General features: G+C 45.0%; 1 protein-coding gene across 2 annotated transcripts in view; it reads left to right on the forward strand.

Moving 5' to 3' along the window:
* The window catches only part of LOC141106099 (beta-microseminoprotein-like), a 213,714-nt gene that overhangs the window by 24,097 nt on the left and 166,243 nt on the right, over positions 1–23,374 (forward strand). Inside the window, exons 3-4 of one of the 2 annotated variants that reach the window (XM_073596532.1) lie at positions 699–804; positions 2,395–2,618. In XM_073596532.1, the coding sequence (XP_073452633.1) occupies positions 699–804; positions 2,395–2,506 (218 nt within the window). In that variant the 3' untranslated portion in view covers positions 2,507–2,618. Of the gene's footprint in view, positions 1–698; positions 805–2,394; positions 2,619–23,374 lie in introns of those variants that run through there. The other variant, XM_073596534.1, reaches the window with a different exon arrangement.

Below are 23,374 nucleotides of genomic sequence, written 5' to 3' on the forward strand. Positions count from 1 at the left end.
ATTGAAATACGGTACTGTAAATGCATGCCTGTCACTTGACTTAATTGGGCTAACTTGACAGATAGTGCCCCCTCTCAAACTTGACATGCTGAGTCAGAATTTCCAACCACAAAGCAAAATAGAAATATTGCTGCCACAGCAATGTGTACTCGCCCCTTCAGCCTCCATGTAAATTTAAAGGCAGGAAGTTGAGGCCTGTAATAACGCAGATCAACTGCCTATTTTTACCACTCCTGTGTGAGCTAAGCCTAAATGTGGTGGCTACATTCATTTTTTTTTTAGGCTTCTTTTTACCTGGTGATCTGGTTAGCAACACCGCACCTGTTTAGGGTGGCTCCACTCTATGGAGGAACAATGAAGACAACTTTGGACAACAGCTTGTCATTCTGGGGAGAGGGTAGTGTTAGATGTACTGGCAGAACTAAGTCTAGTTCTATAGTCAGATAAAGAACACTGAATTTATGACCTCATCCTTCCTGCAGAGGCTTCCATTTGACCCTCATTAAAAAAAACTGAGTAGCTTTTTGGAAATGGAATGCTTATTATACTTTCAGAACAGAAACAAGAAGGGGACTGCAATAAAGTTGACAGTTGAAAGTTGACAGAGACCTTATTAGTATATTTTTGTATTTGTTTTGTTTTGTTTTAAGCAACTCCGGATTTTTTTTTAATGATATACTTATGTTATATATTTGCAGGATGTGATTTTGAAGGCAAGCTACATAAGTTTGGAAGTAAATGGATAACAGAGGATTGTATGCATTGTTCTTGTCGTTCTGATGGCTCCGTGGCTTGCTGTACTAAGTAAGCATTATTTTAGTTTTAATTGTTCAATCCAAATTGAGTTTCAAATATACTTTAATATTATACAAATTGTGCTTTCTAAAATGAGAACCAACTGTAAGGATTTATTTCAGCATGCATTGTTCACTTCTGGCGCTATACAAATTAGGACTTCATGTGCCACTATGAGGTTGTTGCTAGAATTGCATGCACTCGCTTCATGGCATCACTAGTAAAGTTGTTCTAAAGACTGCAGTAACCTATTGTCTTATTTATCACAAGAGAAGGCTTTGCCACTGGTGACCAATGAAAATCAAAAACCCAAGTCAAACCTACTGCAATGTCCTTTGGTGGAAATTGCATAATACATTATGGTATTGTGGCATATGAATAATATGCAGGCCCTTTTCCAGAAAATGAGTAGCACATTGCAAAACACAGTCCCGATATATTTTTTTCTTCTCTTTGCTTTTATATACTGTATAAAGCAGTGGCGGCCGTCCATACTTTTCCCCCCCCCAACCCCCTTTCAATGCGTCCGGCCCTTCTAATCTACATGCGGGGTGCCGGATGCATGGATTCCAAACAGGGTTTATTTTTTTTTTTTGAAGCACGTGATTAGAACCAGAGGCTCTAATAGGCATTTAAAAAAGGGTGGGCTCAAGCCCACCCAGTTGTATGACAATAGAGAATGAATATGGATACACCCTGCATGGATACACCCTCAGGTAGTATGTTCACTATGCAACAATCCCTCACCCCACTGAATAAACTTCTGCTGGAGTGCAGTTTTGCACGTTTGGTGCTAGAGGACCGTAGGCACAATTCACTAAGAGATACGTTACCACCTCCGAGTATGCGGTAAAATAACGCACAGCGTTCAGAAAAAAAACTGTAATTCACACATAAACTCTCCTTAAAATCTTGCATGCGTTATCTTTCCGAATCATGCTTTAAATACCGCATGAAACCATGCGGTCAGTTATCGCAAGCATCTGATGATGCTTTTCCGAAAAAGTGTAAGGCAACCAGCAATTTAGTCATGGCTGGTATGGATGGCTTCTCTGGGTTGAGGGCTCAAGGTACCCTATGAGTTGGGTATAAAGCTCCATGATAAGTGGCTTGGATAACCTGAACTTCTGCAGGGTATCAGCATCCATGCATTGATCCAGTAGTGTGTGCTCCTTAAAACTTCTTTCCTTTAAAAGGACCATTTGCAATCTTCTGCATTGCTTTAAATTCCAGAAGACTGGATTCAAAGGGCTCGATCATCTCCGTTATGCTATCCTCCAGAAACAACTTCTGCATAAAATCTAGCTGACACCTAATCCAGCTTGCACTTTCCCACTTTTTTTTAAAACCAGTCATTGGGGGGCTGACCATTGCCATAGCTATCACAAGCTTGGACAAGTACTTAATTACTGCATGCATTTATTTCCTTCGTGAATTTACTTTAATGCCTTTTTTATGCGGTATTTAACAAGTGTTTTTGGTGTTTGCGATAAATACTGCATACAAGCAATAGTGAATTGACATTTTCATTATCGCATTACTGTTTATGGTTTGTACCTTTACACTTATCTCATGAGTCTTGCTTTATTATGTTATTAGGCTCGGCTTATACATTGGACTGAACTTTGACAGATGTGAATATATTGAAGATAAGAAAACATGTACCTTGAGATTGGTTTCCAAGGAGGATCCTACAAAGGATTGTTATTAGCCTGTGGTCTACTTTAATACATCCACCATCACCAGGGCAAGAGATTACACATGATAATGTCCAGAAATACATACTGTATGTGGAATAAGAATAAACGATTACAATGTCTAGATGTTTGTCTTGCTCTTGTCTTTTCTGATGTAAGGTAAAGTCAACAAGTGCCGCTAAAACTCCAGTATAAAGACATGGATCCTGTAGAAAGGGAGTCAGCAACCTGTAGATCACAAACAGGTGACTAGTAGATCGTGGTCTGGCCTTACTGACCCACCATTCCAGAGCATTAAACAGAGTGCAATGCAGAGGGACTACTTGTTGGCTGGAGCTGTAGTGGGGAGGAAGAGCCGCTTAAGCCGATGTCTCCTCTGTAGTGCTGGCCTCTGTCCCATGCAGATTGATGCCAACTGCACTCCACCTCTTATCCCGGCTAGCGGTCTCCATAGTGGTGCCAGCAGCAGGGAAGAAGAGATCTTCAGATCAGTGTGAAGCAATACACTGGGCATGATAGTATAGGGCTGCCTTCACACTGATGTGCTGCTGTTTACCCACACCGCGGGGGCAGTGCAGTGTACCTGTAGCTTTCCTGCGGGTTTGCTGCACTTAGCCATAGATGTCTATTATATCCTGCGGGTTAGGTGCACTTTCTGAAAGTGCACCAAAACTCCTGAATTCAGGAGTTTTGTGCACTTTCAGAAATTACACCACACCTGCAGGATATAAAGACGTCTATGGCATAGCACAGCTAACCCAGGAAAGTTACAGATGCACTGCACCCGTGGTGTGGGTAAATCGCAGCACACCAGTGTGAAAGCAACCTTATAGCAGGCTCAGAACAATAAGGTTCATTTACATTTTCAGTTTGGGGAGTGGGGGGGGGGATAAAACCTCATAGTTAAGATGTGTTTTTATCACCCCTGCCCCTGCAGTGGCCAGGGGTGTACACATGTCACAACAGGAGTTATACCTCCTGTCATGGTTGGCGGGTGTAGCAACATTCAAGTGAATGAGACTGCTCTGCAAGTGCCCTGCAACCTTGTGCAGAACAGCAAACAAGGGGTTAAAGCAGGCAGCTTTATGTTACTTTCTCACAACCTGCTTTAACCCCTTGGACGCTGAAAAAGCATGCAGTTACAGGGCACTTGCAGAGTGGCCCCATTTAATTGGATGGGTCACAATTGGTAGGCGGTAGCACCCACCAAAAGCAACAGGGGGCTTAACTCCTGCTGCAGCATATATACCCCTTTGGCTGCTGCCTCAGCAGCTAAATAGGGAAGGGAGGCAGTAAAACTGTGACTCAACCGCGGGGTTTTACCACCCCCCAACTTTACGCGTGAACGAGCCCTAAGAGTGACGCTGCCGAATGTAACTAAGGGCTCATTCATAAGTGCAGCAGGCACTGCTGCTCCTCTGAAAAGCGATCCGAGTGTGTTTGACAGGTGGTGAGAAGGCTTTGCCTCCTCACCTCCTGATTGTCGTGCAATGCACAAGATTGCAACATGGTAGTACAGCGATTAGAGGTTTCAGGTGTGATGAGGCGACACTGTGCCCGGTGATCTTTGAATTCACCCATGTTGTTCAGGTAGATGTCCACCTCTTTAAGGTTGCCTACCAGTGGCGGCTGGTGTTTTTCTTTTGGGGGGGGCGCAAACAACCACCCCCCACACTCGCTGTCTGCTGTTCATTCCGGCAATTACCCCAACTAGGTGGTGGGTCCCAAGACCCGCTTCCTGATTGGCCAGAAGATAGATCAGTGTTACAATAGCGAATATCAATCAACACTCCTGGGTGGGCTCGGTTCACATTCTCTGTACCCCGAGCACACCCTATTTTGGAAACCTTTTAGAGCCTCTGGCTCTAATCAGGTGCTTCAAACCCCCCCCCCCATTGGAGTCCATGCAATTGGCGTCCTGCAAGGGGCCGGACGCATGGATAGGGGGGGCGGTGCCTGTGCGCCCTTAATGGACGGGCCGTCCCGGTTGCCTAGTCCTACTGTAGAAAGATTTTGGCATAAACTTGTTCAACTTACTGGATTTATAGCGTGGAAAAGCATTTTTTTTTTCTTATGGAACAGCTATAGTTCTTTTAACTGAATATTTACCAGAACAAAAAGAAGCAAACACATGTTCATTGTTAGCATTTATTATATACTTTAAAGTGGTTGTGGACCTCTATAATAAAAAATTAACAAAGCATACCCTTCTATAGTGATATAAAAGCATAACATTTGGACATTACTACTTGCCAAACAAAGATATTGGCATAAACTTGTTCAACCTTACTTAATTCATTAATGTTGCAAAAATGTTACATTTAGAGAGTTTTTCACTAATTTAAAAATACAGGTACTGGACAGGAGGGTGTAACAGCAGGATGGAACAGTAATTGGTAAGCTATGCTGCAAATGTAAGGAATACAATATTTTAACTATTCAGGGCTCCACAAGTGCCAGATCTTTACATCACTTTCATTTTCACTTTCACTTTCCATTCCATTTATGTGTCTTTTTTTTATTCATTTCATCCATCTACCTAATCACAGATTATCATTTATGAGTCCCATAACAAAATTAATCATCAGAATAAGCTTGTAACTCCCTGACAGTTCTTATGCAGATGAAACAAAAAATATTGCCTGTTTGTACCGCAGTGGAAAAGTACATTGATAAGTTTGTTTAAACCCAAGAACAAAAATTGCAGCTTCCCAGCCCCTGGAAGGCTGCAGTAGTTCTTTTTTTTTTTTTTAAACAAAAAAGAGAGAGAAGGTTTTCCCCACAACGGGGTTTTTAGGCAGCACAGTAATGGATGTAGTCAGTATTGTATGAAAAAATATAACAATTTTATTAGAAACTATACCATAATAGTTAAAAACGATGAGCTCCAGTGGGGAGTGCTTAAAAACTAAATGGCTGAACATACATTGGCAGACATATATTCATAACACAATTCCTATCATGAACATAAGACCTGACGTGTTTCAACCCTTAATAGTTGGGGTCTTCTTCAGAGGTTCGGTCTGCTAGAGAGAACATATAAAAACATTGGTATATACATACATAACTTTCATTGTATAACAGTAACTACATTCATGATGTAATGCACCAATTCAGTATAGTTACCAAAAAATGTATGTCCAACAGGCGAAAGAAACTTCCCACATGGAGATCCCTTAAAAAGATATGCTGTATTTCCCTCCCAACCCGAGGGGGAGCTCCGGATGCCTCCACCGCCACCTCAACCCAGACCGGGGTAGTGAGAGGCGAAGTGACTTACGAGAGGCCACACACTTGGGCACCGCCCACCAAAGCAAACAGCCGGCCGACGGGCGCAACAACCACCTAGGATGAGAAATTAATGAGACTGACTAAATATACACCCAAGGAATAATAATCAGATTTTTGTAGGCAGAAGCAACCACCAAGGGACCAGAGTCACCCATATGTAGTATCTATAGTACATGTGGTTCAAGCCAAGCCAAAAGGAGTTTCCAACCATATTTATATGGTATGTCTTTGGAGGCTAATAGGATAAATAGTATATAACTATGAAGATATTGGCAAAATACTCTTTTCAATTGAAAAAAAGGTGGGGTAGTGAGGGGTATGGGAGATAAAGGAAAAGATGTGAAAAATAGTAGGAGCATGAGATCATCATGCAAAGAAAAAGTGAAGTGTGTGGGGAGGGAGTGTGCAGTGAAGAGTGAACAAGGAGGTGATGGGGGGGGGGGGGAGAGAAACACTTTGTGATAGGTACACGCATATTTATTACCTCAACAAGTGCTAGCCATTATATGTAACTGCATCAAGGTGCCCCATGAAGACTAGACTGACACCTGTTTGCCAACCCGGGATTGGTCACAGGTCATGTGGGACTCAGAGGGTTGATATCCAAACCTAAGTCCACTAGTCTAGAAGCAAAACAAAAGGAAAGTGTTTTTGTATCTATGGAAAAGTATAAGCACACTATGATTATGAGTAGTCAGACAAAAAATAACAAAATAACAAATAACAGGGTCAACAGGCCCTGATTGCATAGGGTAAAACAATGATGCAGAGGCATAAGGCTACAAAAGTGTACTTACTGGGTAGTGACCAAAGATGGTGGCAAAGAGTGATAGCAGACAACGGAGAGTGTGTATGATCCTCCAGGCAGGGAAGGAATTGTGAGTCTATTGCCAATAACATTTATATATCCTTAATTGATTAAGGGTGTGCATAGCCTGTCCCACCCCATCCCAGGTGTGTCCAGTCAGCCAGCAGCTGCGTGGGAGGCAGCATGGCCGCCATTCAGGCAGCCGTGTGTGGCCTCCCCGGCGTCCAGGAAGAGCGTCAGCCCCGAAGTCTCGTCATTCTCGGCGAAAACTCGCGATACCCATGACGTCACGTCACACGCGCGGGGCCCCGCGCATGCGCAGCGGCGAAGGGTGTCCGAGAATGTTCAGGGACGCCGCCGGCAAGGAGGGATGGATCCCCAGTGCGGCGCTCGGTGGCCACCCGAGCGCCAAACGGGGAAAGAAGGGGGGGGAGGAGCCGTCTAATCGTGTCGGCCCATTCCCCCCCCCCACTAGGAGCGGGGGTGATTGGTGACGTGCCTTCCCGGCAAGGGGGGGGGGAAATGGGCCGACACGATTAGACGGCTCCCCCCCCTTCTTTCCCCGTTTGGCGCTCGGGTGGCCACCGAGCGCCGCACTGGGGATCCATCCCTCCTTGCCGGCGGCGTCCCTGAACATTCTCGGACACCCTTCGCTGCTGCGCATGCGCGGGGCCCCGCGCGTGCGACGTGACGTCATGGGTATCGCGAGTTTTCGTCGAGAATGACGAGACTTCGGGGCTGTCGCTCTTCCTGGACGCCGGGGAGGCAACACACGGCTGCCTGAATGGCGGCCATGCTGCCTCCCACGCAGCTGCTGGCTGACTGGACACACCTGGGATGGGGTGGGACAGGCTATGCACACCCTTAATCAATTAAGGATATATAAATGTTATTGGCAATAGACTCACAATTCCTTCCCTGCCTGGAGGATCATACACACTCTCCGTTGTCTGCTATCACTCTTTGCCACCATCTTTGGTCACTACCCAGTAAGTACACTTTTGTAGCCTTATGCCTCTGCATCATTGTTTTACCCTATGCAATCAGGGCCTGTTGACCCTGTTATTTGTTATTTTGTTATTTTTTGTCTGACTACTCATAATCATAGTGTGCTTATACTTTTCCATAGATACAAAAACACTTTCCTTTTGTTTTGCTTCTAGACTAGTGGACTTAGGTTTGGATATCAACCCTCTGAGTCCCACATGACCTGTGACCAATCCCGGGTTGGCAAACAGGTGTCAGTCTAGTCTTCATGGGGCACCTTGATGCAGTTACATATAATGGCTAGCACTTGTTGAGGTAATAAATATGCGTGTACCTATCACAAAGTGTTTCTCTCCCCCCCCCCCTCCCCCCCCCATCACCTCCTTGTTCACTCTTCACTGCACACTCCCTCCCCACACACTTCACTTTTTCTTTGCATGATGATCTCATGCTCCTACTATTTTTCACATCTTTTCCTTTATCTCCCATACCCCTCACTACCCCACCTTTTTTTCAATTGAAAAGAGTATTTTGCCAATATCTTCATAGTTATATACTATTTATCCTATTAGCCTCCAAAGACATACCATATAAATATGGTTGGAAACTCCTTTTGGCTTGGCTTGAACCACATGTACTATAGATACTACATATGGGTGACTCTGGTCCCTTGGTGGTTGCTTCTGCCTACAAAAATCTGATTATTATTCCTTGGGTGTATATTTAGTCAGTCTCATTAATTTCTCATCCTAGGTGGTTGTTGCGCCCGTCGGCCGGCTGTTTGCTTTGGTGGGCGGTGCCCAAGTGTGTGGCCTCTCGTAAGTCACTTCGCCTCTCACTACCCCGGTCTGGGTTGAGGTGGCGGTGGAGGCATCCGGAGCTCCCCCTCGGGTTGGGAGGGAAATACAGCATATCTTTTTAAGGGATCTCCATGTGGGAAGTTTCTTTCGCCTGTTGGACATACATTTTTTGGTAACTATACTGAATTGGTGCATTACATCATGAATGTAGTTACTGTTATACAATGAAAGTTATGTATGTATATACCAATGTTTTTATATGTTCTCTCTAGCAGACCGAACCTCTGAAGAAGACCCCAACTATTAAGGGTTGAAACGCGTCAGGTCTTATGTTCATGATAGGAATTGTGTTATGAATATATGTCTGCCAATGTATGTTCAGCCATTTAGTTTTTAAGCACTCCCCACTGGAGCTCATCGTTTTTAACTATTATGGTATAGTTTCTAATAAAATTGTTATATTTTTTCATACAATACTGACTACATCCATTACTGTGCTGCCTAAAAACCCCGTTGTGGGGAAAACCTTCTCTCTCTTTTTTGTTTTAATATCTAAGGGGTGAGCAGCAATTCCTTTCCTTCTCTCCAGTGTCTTTTCCTTTTCTTCGACTTTTTTTTTTTTTAACCTGGTTAGCCTGCTAGTAACACCCTTCCTGTCCTGGGCTGACAACACTCACTCACTGCACTATAGCTATGGAAAAGCAATGTTGTCACCTTAAGATGTGAAGTCTGTTAAGACTACAGAACACCTCCACCCCTCCGCTTCTCTATAATATAGGGTGAAGTGAACTGTAGAGAAGAAACTTTGCAGGCTGATAACACTACTTGGGATAATAATAAAGCAGAGGCACAACCTACAGAAAGTTATGAACTTACTGGATTTCTGGCAAAGATAAACAGTTTTTTTAAACTTATGGAACAGCTATAATTCTTTTAACTGAAAATTTACCAGATAAAAAAAGAAGCAAACACAAGTTCATTTTTTGGATTTATTATGTACTTTAAAGTGGTTGTAACAGAAAAATAGAAAGTACCCCCCCCCCCCCCCCCATACCGTGGGACTTTAAGGGCAAACTCAAATTATTAAATTGATTTACTGTAAAAATATAAAGTTTATTCATACACAATTATAAACATTGGTGCATACATCACCATAAGATACATATAACATGATACATAGTGGCTCATGTAGGGCTGGTTATTGATGTAACAGTCTCTTCTCATTATGCCCGGCGCGTTTCAGGAGCAAATGTATATCCCTTCTTCAAGGGCATTTAAAGAGAGAAGATCATAGATTTAGGACACTCTATAACAGAACAGAACATATGTTAAAAACATAGAAGCAGGTGTAAGATATACACATGTTATAGATGTTACTGGCAGTGACATCTACATACCAACATCACAGCCCGCAGTAGACTCATCACAAATAAAAGCAACCAAAAGTAAGTCTGCATCAAGGTTTTGATCATCCTCTAGGAGAAGATCCCCCAGAGAGATGGGGGCCACCAAGGCCTCGAATGCCCCTCAAAAGGATCCCAGAGCACAGCCAATTTGAACCAACTGGTGGAGAATGTAGAAAGAGAAAGAAAGAAGGTCACAGCTGGTGAGGTGTAGGGTAGTTGATATCAATAGTGATGTCTGCCCACACCTAGAATATAAATAGACAATGGTAAAATAGAGGGAACATCATGGCCACTTTCAGGCGATGATTCCTCAGTACACAAAAAACGTACAACAGAATCTACTCCTATGCAGTACCCTTCTGTTCTTTCTTCTCTTGGAGCTGTGGGCAAAGGTAATGTTACTCAAGTTCGCCCTTCTGGGCTTTCTGGGGATGGTTTGCCTATACCTGTACACACGGGTGGACCCCCTACACAAGGAACTTCTTCTGCACTATTTCAGACAAAGATTTTTTAGTACCCAGTCCAGACAACGACACACACGCCACACTTAGAAACACATGAATCCTCTTACGAGGAACATGATCACATCAATACACTTAATATCATCAATTTATCAGATCACCCGCTTTCTACAGAAGAAGAGAAACTGTTATCTAAAAGTCTCAACTTTTGTCCCGATTCTGAGCCAAACACCTTTGAAATAATTAAGGACTTGCATTTATTTGCAAGGAAACTTCACTTTAAGAGTCTATACTCGAAAGAAACAGTGCACAGTGCCCAAAACACCGCACAATCAGAGCCACTTTGTATCATTTTGTTATATGTATCTTATCCCTTTCATGCCTAAGCCTATTTCTGACATTTGTTGCTTACAAGTTAAAATCCATATTTTTTGCTAGAAAATTACTTGGAACCCCCAAACATTTTATATATATATATATATATATATATGTATATATATATATATATATATATATATATATATATATATATATATATATTAGCAGAGAATCTAGAGATCTGGTCTTTCAAACGCAATTTTTTTTAGGAAAAAAGACACTTTCATGAAGTTAAAAAAAACTAAACAGTAAAGTTAGCCCAATTTTTTTGTATAATGTGAAAGATGATGTTACACCGAGTAAAAAGCATAACATAACATAACTTAAAAATACAAGTAAAAGCACAAACAATCACAGTGCTAAGTAAAAGAAAATAAATCCACTTAACATTTGGTGTCCTCATCAGAGCCCCCTTTTACATCAGATGTCTCAATCAGAGTCCCCCTTTACAGCAGGTTCCCCCTTTACATCAGGTGTTCCAATCAGAGTCCCCCTTTACAACAGGTGTCCCCATCAGCATCCCCCTATACATCAGGTGTCCTCATCAGAGTCCGCCTATACATCAGGTGGCCCAATCAGAGTCCTCCTTTACAGCAGGTGCCCCCCTTTACATTAGGCACCCCAATCAGAATCCCCCATTACAACAGGTGTCCCCATCAGCATCCCCCTATAAATCAGGTGCCCTCAGAGTCCAGCTTTACATCAGGTGTCCCCATCAGAGTCCTCCTTTACATCAGGTGTTCCCATCATAGTCCCCCTTTACATTAGATGTCCCCATCAGTCCTCCGTTACATCAGGTGTCCCCATCAGAGTCCCGCTTTAGATTAGATGTCCCCATCAGAGTCCCCCTTTACATTAGATATCCCCATCAGAGTCTCCTTTTATATCAGATGTCCCCATCAGAGCCCCCTTTACATTAGATGTCCCCATCAGAGTCCCCCTTTACATCAGATGTCCCCATCAGAGTCCCCCTTTACAGTAGATGTCACCATCAGAGTCCCCCTTTACATCAGATGTCCCTATCAGAGTCCGCCTTTACATCAGATGTCCCCATCAGAGTCCCCCTTTACATCAGATGTCACCATCAGCCCTCTCCCCAACCTCCTTATAGGAGGTTGGGGAGATTACAGCAGTGTCTCCTGCGAGACATCCCCTGTGATCCATATATCTCTACTAAGCCTGTTTTGACCCCCTTGAATAAGGGTGGTCGCAGGCTTTCCGCTTGGTCTATTATAGAAAGTTGAAAATCAAGACTTACTGGCCATATCACAAGGTGAAAAAATAAAGGAAAAAAGCCTAAAAAAGAAAAAACGAATGTAGCCATTACATCTAAGGATTGGTAATGCAAGGGTCTCCTGAACTGGATACAAATCAATGTGACAGTTTAGTCACGTGGTGTGTGAAGTCACGCGTAGGGACGGGACAGGCACTTTATGCTGACTGAGGCTTACGAGCTCGACGCTCGTCGGAGGTAAGCCATTTTTCACTGATGTTATGTGAGTACCTTTGATTGTGTTAATAAAATCAAGTTTTAGCCTGACAATATTACACTGTCTGGGACCTTCCTTTTTTCTATTTCGTGCCCCCTGTACCACCTGAGGGATTAAGTTCCTGTGTTAGGATCTCGAGCATAGAAGAAAAGGTTACTACTCCCAACACTGGTCATATGTTGTTACCCCATTACCTGAGGGTAAGGGGCCATTACTTACTAGTGTGTGTTTTTTGACACGAAGAGGAACACTATTTTATATCCATTTAAGCACTTGACTGCAATATGTGCATGCCAGGAAGCCGATTCACTTTGTGAAGGAGGACTTTCATATGTTTATGTTCACTGACTGTTTTTATTTGGACATTATGGATTACTAGTCACGTGGATTTGTTATTGCACAAGTCACTTTGATTTTACTGTATGCCTGCTGTGTGCATGCTACGCGCAGCATTATACTGTCTACATCGTATATTTTGCACTGTATATAGGAAGGTGTCTTCCTACAGCATTTTGTACTCTGCTATTTTCACATTTTAACTTCCTGACTAAGGATATTCACTGATGTCAATTCTATTTATTGTGTGTGCACTTTGCACTTTCAATTTATCTTGCAATTGTTTTTTTATGTACGATTGGTCACATATTATTTATAATTTTTCCTTGTCATCGCTATTAGTCGCGATTTACATTTTAGTGTGTATGTTTTAGCACCATACCTGATTAGCACTTTCACTTTAACATAATTTTCTGTTTACTGCTGGATTAGCGCAGCACCACCTTAACATTGCATCAGCCCTCCTTCACATCAGATGTCACCATCAGAGTCCCCCTTTACATTAGATGTTCCTATCAGAGTCTCCCTTTACATCAGATGTCCCCGTCAGAGTCCCCCTCTACATTAGATATCCCCATCAGTGTCCCCCTTTACATTAGATGTCCCCAGAGTCCTCCTTCACATCAGATGTCCCCCCTCTCCCCCCCATACTCACAGTTCTCACAACAAGTCACCTGTCATCTACCTTCGGACTGGCCGGAATGAGTCAGAGAAACGGGAAGTGAAGGCACGGGACCCGTCAATCACTATCTACAGCAGGGAACAATGCTACTCAAACTGACGGCCCTCCAGCTGTTGCGAAACTACAAGTCCCATCATTCCTCTGCGGGTGTGATGCTTGTAACTGTCAGCCTTGCAATGCCTCATGGGACTTGTAGTTTCGCAACAGCTGAAGGGCCGCTAGTTTGAGACCTCTGCTATAGAGGGAGTGTTCTGGGCGCAGGGCTCTGCGCCCTGAGGACTTTCTAAAGAAAGCCAATAGAGCTTCTTGTTTGCAATCACGTGATTGCAAACACGTCATGCTTCCCATAGCAGCTGTGTGTCCGGCGCCCTGCACACACATAAAGGGCCATTATTATTATTTTATTTTTGTGATTACAACACGTCATGCTTCCCATACACCTGTGTGTCCGCCATCCCACACACACTTAAAGGTACAGCATTTTTTTTTATGATGAGTAGCTTGGGGGGGGGGCACCTCTGCACACCCTATGGGCGGGCCGCCACGGTCTCCTACAGTTGATTCATCTGCAGGATCGGGGCACCACCAGTGCAGAGCTTGCTCAGAATTGGCAGCAGGCAGGTGTGAGGGCATCTGCACGCAAAGTGAGGCGAAGACTTTTGGAGGATCATCTTATGTCAAGAAGGGCAGCAAAGAAGCCACTTCTCTCCTGGAAAAACATCAGAGACAGATTGATAGTCTGGAAAAGGTACAGGGATTGGACTGCTGAGGACTGGGGTAATGTCATTTTCTCAGATGAATCCTCTTTCCAATTGTTTGGGGCATTCAGAAAAAACCTTGTCCAGAGAAGAAAAAGTGGGTGCTTCCATCAGTACTGTGTCATGCCGACCGTAAAGCATCCTGAGACCACTCATTTGTGGGCTTGCTTCTCAGCCAAGGAAGTGGGCTCACTCACAATTTTGCCTAAGAACACAGCAATGAATAAAGAATGATACAAAAACATACTATGAGAGCAACTTCCCCCAACCACCAACGAACAGTTTGGTGATGAACAATGCATTTTCCAGCATGATGGAGCACCTTGCCATAAGGCAAAAGTGATAACTAAGTGGCTTGGGGAACAAAACATTGAAATTCTGTGTCCATGGCCAGGAAACTCCCCAGACCTTAATTCCATTGAGAAGTTGTGGTCAATCTTCAAGAGCAAAAAAAAAAAAAAAAACCCACAAATTCTGACAAACTCCAAGCATTGATTATGCAAGAATGGGCTGCCATCAGTCAGGATGTGGCCCAGAAGATGATTGACAGCATGCCAGGGCGAATTGCAGAGGTCTTGAAAAAGAAGGGTCAACACTGCAAATAGTGACTCTTTGTATAAACTTAATGTAATTGTCAATAAAAGCCTTTGACACTTATAAAATGCTTGTAATTATACTTCAGTATACCATAATATGTGACAAAAAGATCTAAAAATACTGAAGCAGCAGACTGTGAAAATGTATATTTGTGTCATTCTCAAAACTTTTGGCTGCGACTGTACAAATATTCATATTTTCTTGTATAGTAATATATGTTAATAAATACATGGAACGAGTTAATAGACATGTGCACTGCCAAAAAATGTGTTCGTTTTCATTTCATTTGTTTTATTTTCACGTTTTTCGGATCATTCGTTATGATCGAAATTCGAAAATCCGGAAATTCGAAATCTGAAAATTCAAAATCCGAAAATAAGAACGAAAATCTGAAAATAAGAACGAAAATCCGAAATAACTAACTAATAATAACTAACTATTAAATTATAGGTATTGGAATTTCTTTTCAAATTTGACTGTTATGCCATGCACACACGAGCGGACTTGAGTCCGACGAAAGTCCGAAGGACTTTTCGACAGAGTTCCGACGGAGTTCCGCTGAAACAGACTTGCCTACACACGATCACACCAAAGTCCGACCGTCTAGAACACGGTGACGTACACCAGGTCCGACGAGACTATAAAACGGAAGTTCAATTGCAAGTGAGCCACCCTAATTTCGTGTTTACCTTGTGTTAGTAGAAGTGAGAGGTGAGAGACGATTCGCACTTTTCAGACTCGTGTTTTTTCAGATCGTTTAACTGTTGTTCAGTTTGTGCTTGTGAGGTTTGTATCTGCTTTTCAGTGCATGTAGTCAGTTCCCATTGGTTTATTCATTGCGTTCTTGTCCGCTCGTTGCTGATTTTCAGCTCGCTCTATACAGGCCTTGCAGTTCTTCAGTGCGTTTTGTTTAAGTTCGTTCTAACCAGCCGACCGTTTTGAAGCCATGTTGCGTGTACGTACTCGTCGTAGAGTTCGTGCTTTGCTTGGGCTTGGTGTTGTAGTTAATTCTTCGACCCAAGCCCAGTCCATGAACAGGGTGGGGAGGAATTCATGGACCAAGAATTGGTCTCTCCAGCGTGACCAATTCTCTCACATGCCTTTGCTTCGTGAGATCCGTGAGAATAATGCTGACGATTTCAGGAACTTTCTCAGGAAGACAGACCCCATTTTTCACCATTTGTTGGCTTTGCTGACCCCTTATATCAGCAGGCAGGATACCTGCACGAGGCAAGCCATCACTCCAGAGCACAGGCTAGTTGCCACGTTGCGGTACTTGGTGACTGGGAGAAGCCTGCAGGACCTTAAGTTCTCGATAGGCATCTCCCCCCAGGCTCTGGGATAATGGGATCATTATCCCAGAGACCTGTTCTGCTATAATTCAGGTCCTGCAGCAGGACTATATTAAGGTAAGAATTTTCCTTTAACATCACATTTTATTGTATTTAATGTTTGCTAATGTATTGTATTCCTTTCCTCAATCCCTAATTACCATGATTGCAATATGCTGAGAATGTCCCCTTTGTCCTCATGCATGCTGTAATCTTTTAATGCTCTTTTTTGTCCATCGTGCATATTTGCCTTCATTAACCTCCCCAGCATGCTATGCTGGACCCATATCCACCTAGTCTAGTGACTTAACAATGTATTTTGTCAGCTCCATTGTAGTGCTTTACCCCAAACACCCCCTTAAAATGTTTAAAAATGGTCTGTGTGTCCTTAAATTAATTTATAAGCCCCCCCTTAAATGTGTCCAAATGGTCTGTGTGTCCTTAAATTAATTTATAAGCCTCCCCCCCCTTAAAATGTGTCCAATTGGTATGTATGTCCTTAAATTAATTTATAAGCCCCCCCCCTTAAAATATGTCCAAATGGTATGTGTGTCCTTAAATTAATTTATAAGCCCCCTCCTTAAAATATGTGCAAATGGTATGTGTGTCCTTAAATTAATTTATAAGCCCCCCCCTTAAAATATGTCCAAATGGTATGTGTGTCCTTAAATTAATTTATAAGCCCCCCCTCTTAAAATGTGTCCAAATGGTCTGTGTGTCCTTAAATTAATTTATGGTTGAAGCCCTATGGATTCTACGGATACGAACAACATAGACTTATGATAAGACTTGAAATGGACCTGAAGTGTGCCTTGGTCTGATGGCCGGCATACCAAAATAAGGGGGCATACCCAAGATTAGAAATGAATATTGTCAAAGAGAAATGATTGAGAAATGCATAAAAAGGGGATGGGAGGGTGGGTATCGCGCACAGGAAACCGACAAAGACCACAGGCGAGCGGCCTGGTTAAATATCCCTCCGGGCTCCTCCCATAAATTCAGGCCAGCATACTGGCCTTCTTACTTATGGTTGAAGCCCTATGGCCAATACAGATATGAACAACATAGACTTATGATAAGACTTACAACATGAAATGGACCTGAAGTGTGCCTTGGTCTGATGGCCGGCATACCAAAATAAGGGGGCAAAAAACATTCAAGTAGGGTTAAGTTTTATTGGTTTTAGTCTTGTTCATTGAGCGAGTTTGGTAAATGCTTGTGACATTTCCACCTGAGGATACGGAAAGAGTGACTGGAGTACTGAGTGGGGTTGAGGTGTAGGTTGCGGAGAAGAATCCTCACGTGTTCCATGAACTGGCTGGCTTTTAAAGGTTTGACCGGAAAGGGTAGAAGGGGACTAGAATCTGACTGTTCGGGCAGGAGTGACAGTAAGCGGTTAAGTATGGTAACTGCACACCAGCTATTGCTAGTTTTGTAGAGGTGGATATCTACTCCGGGGCCTGATTGCTGGGTTTTGGATACCGCAAGATGGAGGACGAAATGGTCTCGGTAGCGTACCAAGTCACGTCTGCACAGGACTTGGCCTGCGGGGTTATTGCAGGTGAACTCACCAGGTCGCAGGAACCCGTAGTAGGCCAGATAGATAGCTGCTTGTATGACCAAGCTGGGGAGAAGATCAAACGGAGAACTGGCAAGCATAGTGGACTTGTCTCTAAAGATGTCACTTGTTATAGGCAGGCGTTTGGCCTTGACTATTGGCTGTTGTTTCAACATGCCGCGTAGGTAGGGATGAGCCGAACACCCCCCGGTTCGGTTCGCACCAGAACCCGCGAACGGACCGAAAGTTCGCACGAACGTTAGAACCCCATTGACGTCTATGGGACTCGAACGTTCGAAATCAAAAGTGCTCATTTTAAAGGCTAATTTGCATGGTATTGTCCTAAAAAGGGTTTGGGGACCCGGGTCCTACCCCAGGGGACATGTATCAATGCAAAAAAAACTTTTAAAAACGGCCGTTTTTTCGGGAGCAGTGATTTTAATGATGCTTAAAGTAAAAAAAAAAAAGTGAAATATTCCTTTAAATATCGTACCTGGGGGGTGTCTATAGTATGCCTGTAAAGTGACGCGTGTTTCCCATGTTTAGAACAGTCCCTGCACCAAATGTCATTTTTAAAGGAAAAAATCTCATTTAAAACTGCTTGCGGGTTTAATGTCATGTCGGGTCATGGCAATATGGATGAAAATCAGTGAGACAAACGGCATGGGTACCCCCCAGTCCATTACCAGGCCCTTTGGGTCTTGTATGGATATTAAGGGGAACCCCGCACCCAAATTAAAATAAGGAAAGGTGTGGGGCCACCAGGCCCTATATACTCTGAACAGCAGTATACAGGCGGTGCAAACAAGACAGGGACTGTAGGTTTGTTGTTAAGTAGAATCTGTTTGTAATTTTGAACATTTTTAACGTGTTTAGCTCCAGCCAAAAAATCTTTTCTAAGCTTTTTGGAAAACATAGGGAAGGGTTATCACCCCTGTGACATTTGTTTTGCTGTCTTTCCTCCTCTTCAGAAGATTTCACCTCACTTTTTTGTCCCAATGAAAAATGTTTTTTGAAAATTTGGGTTTTTTTGTGGAACAAGGATTGGAAAGCATCAGTGGAAAGGAGAAATTGTTTTCCCATATTAACTCTTACAGGAGAGAATTTCCCTTCCTAGGGGTAGATTTCATCTCACCTCCTGTTGTCTCCTTCCGTTTGCAAGTAGGAGTCGTTTGTAAGTTAGATGTTTGAAAGTAGGGTCCTGCCCTATATACTCAGCAGAAATTTGGGCCTTAGGTGTTGCTGTGGCCACAACACTGTAAGCCCTCACAGGGCCCTGCTGTGAAATATTAGATCAAGAATTGTAATTACATGCCCCTGTTGAACAGGAGCTGAAAAATTAGGCCTTAGGCACTGGTGCTGGTGCCACAACACTGCAACCCCTCACAGACACTCTAGTTGAACGAGCCCTGCTGCAAATTATTGCTTCAAAAATTGTAATTACACGCCCCTGTTAGACAGGGGCAGAAAAATTGGGCCTTAGGCACTGGTGCTGGTGCCACAACACTGCAACCCCTCACAGACACTCTAGTTGGAACGCAGGAACGAGCCCTGCTGCAAAGTATTGCATCAAAAATTGTAATTACACGCCCCTGTTAGACAGGGGCAGAAAAATTGGGCCTTAGGCACTGGTGCTGGTGCCACAACACTGCAACCCCTCACAGACACTCTAGTTGGAACGCAGGAACGAGCCCTGCTGCAAAGTATTGCATCAAAAATTGTAATTACACGCCCCTGTTAGACAGGGGCAGAAAAATTGGGCCCTAGGCACTGGTGCTGGTGCCACAACACTGCAACCCCTCACAGACACTCTAGTTGGAATGCAGGAACGAGCCCTGCTGCAAAGTATTACATCAAAAATTGTAATTACACGCCCCTGTTAAACAGGGGCTGAAAAATTGTGCCTTAGGCACTGGTGGTGGCGCCCAGAACCAAAAATGTTCTTACAAGCTATCAGCGTGATGATTGAGGAGGAAGAGGATAATTACTCAGGGATAGTCACTCAGCATCAGCATAGGCAGTCTTTGAAGGGATCTGAGATTTCAAAAAAAATTATTCGGTTACATCAGCATCAGGTGCTTGGTAGCTGGTGGTGATCCAAGACTCATTCATTTTTATGAAGGTCAGCCGATCGACCGAGTCGGTGGACAGACGCACCCTGTGATCGGTTACCACGCCTCCAGCAGCACTGAATGTGCGTTCCGAAAGAACGCTGGATGCAGGACAGGCCAGTAGCTCAATTGCATACTGTGCAAGCTCTGGCCAGTGATCCATCCTCAAGACCCAGTAACCCAGAGGATTTTCGGTGGGAAAGGTGTCCAAGTCTGATCTTGCCCCTAGGTATTCCTGCACCATGTAAAACAGACGCTGGCGATGGTTGCTGGAACCGATCATACCTTGGGGCTGCGGACCAAAAAATTGTCTGAACGCATCGGTCAGACGGCCACCTTCTCCACCGCTCCTTCTTTGACTGACCGAAGCCTCAGCAACACGTTGTCCAGAAACAGGAGTTTGTAACCTCCCAGTCTCTGGGAACGCATTGCACAGACCTTTCTGCAAGGCCTCCCGAAGATGTTTCATCCTCTGCTCCCTCTGCGATGGCAAGATAAGGTCCGCAACCTTACCCTTGTAACGTGGATCAAGGAGGGTTGCCAGCCAGTATTGGTCCTTCTCCTTGATACCACGAATACGAGGATCCTTACGCAGGCTTTGCAGGATCAGGGAGGCCATGCAGCGTAGGTTTGCTGAGGCATTCGGTCCGGAGTCCTCTGGGTCACTAAGAACGACATGGTCCGCAGCCACCTCCTCCCAGCCACGTACAAGTCCATGTGTTTCTTGGGACTGATCCCTTAAAGACTGCTGCTGATGCTGAGTGCCAGGCTCCACCTCCATACTGACACAATCTTCCTCCTCCTCCTCTTCCTCCTCGTCCTCTTCCTGTGTGATCGGCGGGCACGCAGGAACACTGTCTGGATAAAGGGGGCCTTGAGAGCTAAGGAAGTCCTCCTCTTCCTGCCTCTGTTCTGCCTCAAGTGCCCTGTCCATTATTCCACGCAGCGTGTGCTCCAACAGGTGGACAAGGGGGACAGTGTCACTGATGCATGCACTGTCACTGCTCACCATCCTCGTGGCCTCCTCGAATGGTGACAGGACAGTGCATGCATCCCTGATCATGGCCCACTGGCGTGGGGAAAAAAAAACAAGCTCCCCTGACCCTGTCCTGGTGCCATAGTCGCACAGGTACTCATTGATGGCCCTCTGCTGCGTGTGCAGCCGCTGCAGCATGGCCAACATTGAGTTCCACCTGGTGGGCATGTCACAGATTAGGCGGTTCTTGGGCAGGTTAAACTCCTTTTGGAGGTCCGTCAGCCGAGCACTGGCATTATATGACCGGCGGAAATGCACACAGACTTTCCTGGCCTGCCTCAGGACATCCTGTAAGCCCGGGTACCTGCCCAAGAACCGCTGCACCACCAAGTTAAGGACGTGAGCCAAACAGGGCACATGGGTCATTTGTCCCTGTCGGAGGGCAGAGAGGAGGTTGGTGCCATTGTCGCAAACCACCATTCCTGCCTTAAGTTGGCGTGGCGTCAACCACCTCTGAACCTGCCCCTGCAGAGCTGACAGAACCTCTGCCCCAGTGTGGCTCCTGTCCCCCAAGCACACCAGCTCAAGCACCGCATGGCATCTTTTGGCCTGCGTCCTTGCGTAGCCCCTTGAACGCCTACGGAGCACCGCTGGTTCCGAGGAAGAGGCCATGGAGGAAGAAGAAGAGGAGGGGGTGGAGGAGAGAGGTGTGTCACAATCAGCATTTTGGAGGCGTGGTGGCGGAACAACCTCCAACACTACTGCACCTTGTCCTGCATCCTTCCCAGCTGCCAGCAGAGTCACCCAATGTGCCGTGAAACTTAGGTAACGTCCCTGTCCATGCCTGCTGGACCACGAGTCAGCGGTAATATGCACCTTACCGCTGACCGCCCTGTCCAGCGAGGCATGGACATTGCCTTCCACATGCCGGTAGAGAGCCGGAATCGCCTTCCGTGAGAAAAAGTGGCGTTTGGGTACCTGCCACTGAGGAACCGCACATTCCACAAACTCACGGAAGGGGGCAGAGTCTACCAACTGAAAAGGCAGCAGTTGAAGTGCTAGCAATTTTGCCAAGCTAGCATTCAACCGCTGGGCATGTGGATGGCTGGGAGCAAACTTCTTTCGGCGGTGCAGCAGCTGGGGCAGGGAAATTTGCCTGGTACAATCTGACGTCGGTGTACCAAAAGCAGATTGCCCACAAGTACTTGGCTGTGACACACCTAATTCTACACCTTCATTCCTCTCACTGCAGGTCTCAGAGAGGACTGAAGGTCTAGTGGGGTTGGAAATCTCAGCTGATGAGGAGCAAGGAGAGATCCTCTTTGTTCTTTGGTGTGGGTCTTTTAGATACGCTTGCCAACGAACTGCATGGCAGGTCAACATATGTCTGGTCAAGCATGTGGTACCCAAGCGGGAGATATTTTGGCCACGCGAGATACGCTTGAGACATATGTTGCAAATAGCAGCGGTGCGATCTGATGCACTCGTCTCAAAAAAGGCCCACACCAAAGAACTTTTTGAATAACGCGCAGAGACTGCAGCGCCCTGCACATGTGGAGCTTTGGGGTGTGATGCAGTCAATGTGCTGCCCTTAGGCTGGCCCCTGGAGGGCATCCTGCCTCGTTGGTGATGTGCTGCCGCCTCCTCCTCCTCCTCCTCCTCCTCCTCCTCCTCTCTCCTATCAGGCACCCATGTTGAGTCAGTGACCTCATCATCCCCTCCCTCCTCATCACTGGAGCAAACCTGGCAGTATGCTGCAGCAGGGGGAGCATGACTGCCAGATTGCTGTCCTTCTTGGGCACCCCCTCTGTCCGCGCTCATGTTACTGCCTTCATCGAGCTCAGTATCGTCATCAGAGCCTTCCAAACGCTGGGCATCCTCCTGGAGCATGTACCCAACACTGTGGTCAAACAGTTCGAGGGAATCCTCATGAGGACATGGTGGAGCTAGGGAAGGAGTCACTGATGACATTGAGCTGAGGGAAGAGGCCGCTGCTTTGCCAGACAAAGCACCCTGGGCATGGGTGAGAGAGGATGAGGAGGATGAGGACGGCTTGGTCATCCACTCGACCAAGTCTTCCGCATGTTGCGGCTCAACATGGCCAGCTGCCGAAAAAAAGGCCAAGCGTGTCCCATGGCCATGTGCTGATGAGGATGCACCGTCTCCACGACCAGCACTAGACACAGAGCCTGCTTGCCCTCTCTTATTGGCTTGTGACTGTCTGCCTCTCCTTCTTGGCCTTCCAGACATACTAATGGCCTGTAGCTGCACTAAGCTGGGATAGAACACCTGTAATTTTCTTCAAGTAGCTTTATATACTGTAACCAGACAAGCCTGCCTGTCAGTAGGAAGATAACAGGAACGGATCTAGCTGAACACTGTGAGCAGGACGCACTGTACTAAATGTAAATAGTCTAGCTGCCTGACCGTGGTACTAATAGGATCAAATAGAACACCTGTAATTTTCTTCAGGTAGCTTTATATACTGTAACCAGACAAGCCTGCCTGTCAGTAGGAAGATAACAGGAACGGATCTAGCTGTACACTGTGAGCAGGACGCACTGTACTAAATGTAAATAGTCTAGCTGCCTGACCGTGGTACTAATAGGATCAAATAGAACACCTGTAATTTTCTTCAGGTAGCTTTATATACTGTAACCAGACAAGCCTGCCTGTCAGTAGGAAGATAACAGGAACGGATCTAGCTGAACACTGTGAGCAGGACGCACTGTACTAAATGTAAATAGTCTAGCTGCCTGACCGTGGTACTAATAGGATCAAATAGAACACCTGTAATTTTCTTCAGGTAGCTTTATATACTGTAACCAGACAAGCCTGCCGGTCAGTAGGAATTTAACAGGAACGGATCTAGCTGAACACTGTGAGCAGGACGCACTGCACTAAATGTAAAT

This window comes from Aquarana catesbeiana, linkage group LG08, assembly GCF_042186555.1.
Source record: "Aquarana catesbeiana isolate 2022-GZ linkage group LG08, ASM4218655v1, whole genome shotgun sequence".
Taxonomy (NCBI): Eukaryota; Metazoa; Chordata; class Amphibia; order Anura; family Ranidae; genus Aquarana; species Aquarana catesbeiana.